Raw genomic sequence first — 6,000 nt, 5'->3', positions numbered from 1 at the left:
AAGGCAGAACCCCTTCCCCCATACTTCAGTTCTGAGCAGAACTGGACTCCTGGGGCCTTTAAAAGGCCTTTCCTTGTAAATGCTGTGTGACTGAGGCAATATAAGCTGGGTCTGGGGAACCCCAACTCAACTTGTAGTTTGGCCCTAAGAGATTCTAATTCAAGTCTGTGCAACTATGCAGCCAAACATATCTCATCAGTCATGGGTTGTATGATCTGCCTGACACTTGACAAGTCCCTTGATTTTGCAATGTCAATCAGGAAGCTTCTCAAAATCCTATTATGCCACCTTCAGAGGCTGGTCAGGGTCCATTTAGATTGGTGAGTTACAAATTGAGCAGATCAGTGGAATGTTAGTGTAAGTTAAGTGGTTTAATAATTATGTCCAAAGGCACCCTAGCAGCCATATCAAAACTCGGCTCTGAAGTGGTATCTACAGTGTAATATCCTGAACAAGAAAAGGGGTGAAGACACAATTCCTGTTCCAAAGTGCATGTGTGTTTGTGTGTGTTCGCTGATCCTGAAAAGACATGTGCATAGGTAGCATTACTTATCTTAAGTAGTAACACTATAGCCCAAAGAGTTATGTTACTGAATACACAGTTATGTTACTGAATACACAGAGGTATTTACAGGCTCATGATCTGGAAAGTCAACGGGACGCCAAGGTGCACAGTACCAGGAAGCTATCAAGATCTTCCTGATCCTAAAATATCCCATCGATTAGAAATGACATGTTGTGTACTTTTTCCTTTAGCTGGTATTAGAGCAAATGTGAGATATGGAGAAGATTATCTACACATTTCTCCTTCTAATACAACCTCAGTCTCTCTTTTTGCATTGCTCGAACAGCAATAAAATAAGGAGATAATATCTTTATAAAGAGAAACCAAAAACCTTGATCATTATTTCTCTGGGGGAGAACATCAAGTGTAAAAAGTGTCTTGCTGGCATGATAAAAGTTGTAACAGTCATTTAAAAAACAAAACCCTTTCTCTGGGCTTCTTGTCTACTTTGACTTTTCAGCTTATATAAAGTGAGATCACATTTTACAGAACTAGGCAACATGTACATTTTGATATTCTCGGTAATTCGATTAAAAAAAACACATTTTCCTACCCCACAGCATGTTGCATGACAACGTTGTGATGCACACTATTTTTTTTTAAAAGGAACATAGTAGTATACCATAGGCACTATTAATTTGAAATTTTATTTCACTAAGAGTTTAGTAGACATCACAAGAGACGTGGAGCTGCGATCGAATTTTCCCTCCCCCTTTGAATTTTCTTTTCAAATTTTCCCTTTGCTGTAACGTCCACATATGCACCATGTCCATGTCTTGCTTGTTGTCTTCACCCTACTTCACAGTATTGCTAACGTGAGTGGAACCATGCAGAGTGGAGTATCCACAGGGTGGAGTATCTATTTTGCACACAGAAGGACCTAAGTTCACACTCTGGCATTTCTAGTTTTTTAAAAAGGATCAACAAGCGCTTATTATGAACATCCTCTGCTTGAGAGCCATTGCCAGTCAGAGCACGCAACATTGATGTGGAGACACCAAAGGTCTGACTCAGTGTAAGACAGCTGTACGGTTCATGTATAAAATCACACAACGCTTCTTATTTACCTAGACAACTCGAGGAAAGGGGGGGGGGGGAAGAGACGTTCGGCGACGGCAGCTCTGCATTTCTCATAACGTCTAATTAACTCCTAGGTCTTTCCCCCTCCAGTGCTCTGTTTGAACAGAGGTGAGCATAGGATACGGGAAGGGCTGGAGAAAGTGTGCATTTCCCACAATTGTAGTGCTTTGTGTTGAACTGTCTATACCTCACATCTTGGTTTCGGTGTCTACGGGCTTCTCATTCTCATTCTCTTGTGAGATCAGCTGGTAAGGCTTCTTCATTTCATTCTCCTCAATCACAGAATTCCCCATCTCCGCATCCTTGCTCCTCAGCTCGTGCCGTGATAAGTGCTCTACGATCCCTGCGCCGATGGAATCTCCCAGAACATTAGTAGTGGTACGCAGGCGGTCCCTGTGGAATAGGTTATAATTGAAACAAGTCAAGTCGCTAAAGAGCTGTTGAAAGCATATTCTTCAGTGATGATATATGTATTACTTAGCTGAAATTAGGAAGTATAAACTATTTTATTGAGCCTATCACAATGACAAGGTGTTACAGTATACAGAAAATAAAATTGTGAATCCTGCTAAGGGTCACAGCGCGGAGGCGATCTGTGATTGATTCTCATGACACCACACCAGGGGTGTATCTGCTAGAGCCATGGTGTAGGACCTTTTATATCTCCATACAAGCAGGATTGCTACTCTATCAGCCCTCCTGCCAGCATGGCCAATTGGCCATGCTGGCAGGGGGCTGATGGGAATTGTAGTCCATAACATCTGGAGTGCCAAAGGTTCGCCACCACTGTGCTAGAGGGACATGTGGGTCATATGTCCCCGGGTGCCAGGTGTGGGGGAGGCACAAAATTGCCCAGGCGCCATTTCCCCCCAGTACGCCTCTGCACCACACATCATTTTATCACTCTTGAGGGTCAATTCATACGTTACAAAGTCACCAGAGCTTGGATCACATGTTTCCCGGGAGTTCCATGTTTCCCGGGTGTTTACAGACCTGATTTAGATTATGACCACAATGCAGTTGAGGAAAGAGCTTCAGCCTTCTTCCCTGTACCCTTTTCTGGAAGTGGCTCCATAGCTATCATTACATGAAAGTTTCCCAAAAGCACAAACAGCAGCTCCTTGGGACCATTTCAGGTCAGGAAAATGGAAGCAGGGAGGAACCGAAGCCCGTTCTTCACAATGGTCATGATATGAAACAAGTTTGCCCATGCCTGAGAAGTAAGCACAGAACTCTAAGCACATGTGAGATTCAAAGCCCTCATGACTGCCATGTGGAATTTTGCAACGTGTGAATTGACTCCACCACTTTCTTATAGCTGCTTCACAAGGGAAAAGGTACCTGTCCTTTTTTCCCTTCTGATGCTAAAAACTGCTTTGGGGAGGAGTTGTGATTTAGCTCTTGATGAGATACTTTGGATTAAAAAGGAGATCCCATAATAGATCTCCTGCATGACGTGTAATTCAAGCCTTTACGGAAAGAAGCACACCAAGCAGAGGTCTCTGCCCTCACCAAATCCTGCTGCCCCCCAAATATCCAGGAATTGGTAACCCTTCTCATAACCTCCTATCAGCTAGGACAGTTGGCCCAAGGTCACTCAGCAAACTTCAAGGATGAGCTGAGCTTTGAGCTTTGATCTGTCTAGACCAAGTCAAACCTGGACCCAAGGAGGACAAGCAGGATGGTGAAGGACCTGGAAACCAAGCTCTATGAGGAAAGGCGGAAAGAACTAGGCACTGTTAGGTTGGAGAAGAGAAGGCAAAGTCATATTGGAAGGAATGGTACATAGAAACTACAGCTGAGCAAATATGTCCTCTCTAGCTCCAGAGGGCTGGGCTAGAAACTACATGAGTTGGTGGAAATTTCAAGGATGTCAATTTAATCACAATTTTAAGAGGAACTTGGAAATAGTAAGAGCTGTTCAACAGTGGACCCGATTGCTATAAGAGGACGGTAGACTCTCATTCACTGGAGGTCTTTAAGAAGGCTGGAAGACCATCCGTCAGGGATACTATACTTGCAGATTCCTACCCTGAGAAGAGATTTGGACTAGGTCACTGCCAAGGTTCCTTCCAATGGTAAAACTCTATGATTCCCTTCTCTTGGGTCTCTTGATGGCAGACTATCAACATTCCAATATTCTATCTAATATGGCTACACATTGGTGGTGGATAGTGCTGTCAAGTGGCAGTCAACTTATGGTAACCTCATAGGTAAGAGACGAACAGAGAGGGTTTTGGTTGCACATTCTTTTAAAAGAAAAACACACACCTAATTTTCCATAGAGGAATGAAACAAAATCATTAGCAAGTTCAATTTTAACAAGGTTTATCTAACCTGTGTCCCTTTATAGTCCACCTTAACTTCCCTTATGGGAAATACTCACAAAAACCAATCCACTGCAATGATCAGGGTAATATCGTCTGTTGGTAAGCCGACAGATGTCAATACAATCACCATGGTGACCAGGCCAGCCTGAGGAATTCCTGCCGCACCAATACTGGCAGCTGTAGCCGTGATGCTGTGCAGAGAGAGGAAATACTCGTTGTTGGTTTTCACAATGCAAATGTCCCGAGGAACACTTTTTGAGCAAATCTGGCAATTTGGATGAGAATGTTGTGGCTTGAATCCATGGCTTGTTTTAGGGCCAAAAATGTGGTTTGGCAGCTAAGCCTGATCATTCATCAACACTTCCGCACTCCTTCATCAATCAGACAACACCGTGGTAATAAATGAAATAAAGCACTCATCAGCCCTATTCATATGCATATACAGCATGAATGCAGTATTCATCAACAAACCAAACCACCCATGGAGTATTTCATGCATGTATACACACAGCAATGTATCCTTTAGTACATGTAAACCTGAAAGCAGAATTTCATATCGCATCAAGGGAAGCAAGGTTAATCTATACAATCCTATTGTGCTGATTGAATGTTGACTAGTTAAATACATTTTTCGTTGATGAATCATCTGGATTTTAACTGATTGACTAATAAATTATATTTGTACTGCTTTGGGGTTTTTTTTGGCAGAATCGAGGGTCACATCAAGGTCAGAACTGTCTAGTCAGACTGGCAGCAGCATCCTGGGTTTCAGGGGGCGATCTTTCACATCCTTTACTACCTTATCCTTCTAACTGTAGATGCCGGGGATAGAACTTGGGACCTCCCAGGATTTAAAGCTGCACGGGAGTGGGAACATCCAGTCAGAGAAAATGGCATGAGGGGAATTAATTTCCCCTTCCCAACACTGAGGTCCTCCTCAGATGCTTTTTGCAGCTCAACCACGCCTGAGAATCCTTACAAGGGCCCATATATTTTGTGTATAGTTTTAATGTTTCAGAGTAGAAGGATTCTCTTAAGATCTAACAAAGTTCGGTTTCCCTCTTTCCACCATTCATTTCACGGACACAAGTGCACAATGCAGGCTTCATAATAAGGCATTTTTAAAATATCTTTTGTATTAACATGCTTCTCTGACTCTTGGGTATGGGCCTAATTGAAGGATTTCCAAGACCAAACCTACTGGAGTTTGGTTAGCCTAAACCAAAATATGATTAATGATTTGATGATTGACTAATGGGCATGTTGTTAAGTTTGATTGTTTAAATAATCTTGTTTAATAATCGAAAAAAGACTGCCCAAGCCAAAATATGGTTGATGAATGACAAATGTGTAAGTTGTTAAGATTTCTTTGTATTGTAAACATTGTAGTTATTTGTAAGTTTGAACTAAGTTTGTAAGTTTGGTGAATGATTCCAGAGGCATTTCTGAATGTACATTATTTTATACACATTTGAAAATCATCATTGTCTCGGGACAAGTGAATTAGCCTTTTGGGTGTAAAAGTGGATTGACTGTACATAATAAGGCATAGCAGGTATTGGGAGGCCTGCATACAACTCCCACCTCCCATCCAACTGGAGCTTTATGACTGTTGTTACTATTATTCTTCTAAGGGAGAAATTACAGTTGGCCATTCCTTTGGGCCCATTGCAGAGCTGTGTATGCACTACTGGGGGTTGGGGTGGGGGGGTTGATGACCTGATCTAAATCAGGCCCTATGGCTCTTTTGGAATAAAGTTCCCTACAGATGTCATGTGCAGCAGGGAAGGCAAATCAGATTAGCAGAAAATTGATCAAACATATGCTGAAATGTTGCTGAGATGTACACTGCATTTAAATTATTGATTTGCAAAGCTGCATTTGCCCATCTGTAGTTTTAACAAAAAAATTGATTTTAAAATTTCAGGTAGTAGGAAATGTGTAAGAAAGTTAATAGATTATATACTCACGTGGTGGCGAACCTATGGCAGTCCAGATGTTCATGGACTACAATTCCCATCAGCC

General features: G+C 42.1%; 1 protein-coding gene across 1 annotated transcript in view; it reads right to left on the bottom strand.

The window, feature by feature from the left end:
* Positions 1–1,193: 1,193 nt before the first annotated feature.
* The window catches only part of SLC1A3 (solute carrier family 1 member 3), a 69,337-nt gene continuing 64,530 nt past the window's right edge, over positions 1,194–6,000 (bottom strand). The window contains 2 exon segments of the mRNA XM_048502897.1: positions 1,194–2,038; positions 4,032–4,166. Coding sequence (XP_048358854.1) covers positions 1,834–2,038; positions 4,032–4,166 — 340 coding nt within the window. The 3' untranslated portion in view covers positions 1,194–1,833.

The sequence above is a fragment of the Sphaerodactylus townsendi genome, linkage group LG07 (assembly GCF_021028975.2).
Source record: "Sphaerodactylus townsendi isolate TG3544 linkage group LG07, MPM_Stown_v2.3, whole genome shotgun sequence".
NCBI lineage: Eukaryota > Metazoa > Chordata > Lepidosauria > Squamata > Sphaerodactylidae > Sphaerodactylus > Sphaerodactylus townsendi.
The sequence above is the reverse complement of the archived record's forward strand: the minus strand, read 5'-3'. Positions and strand labels throughout refer to the sequence as shown.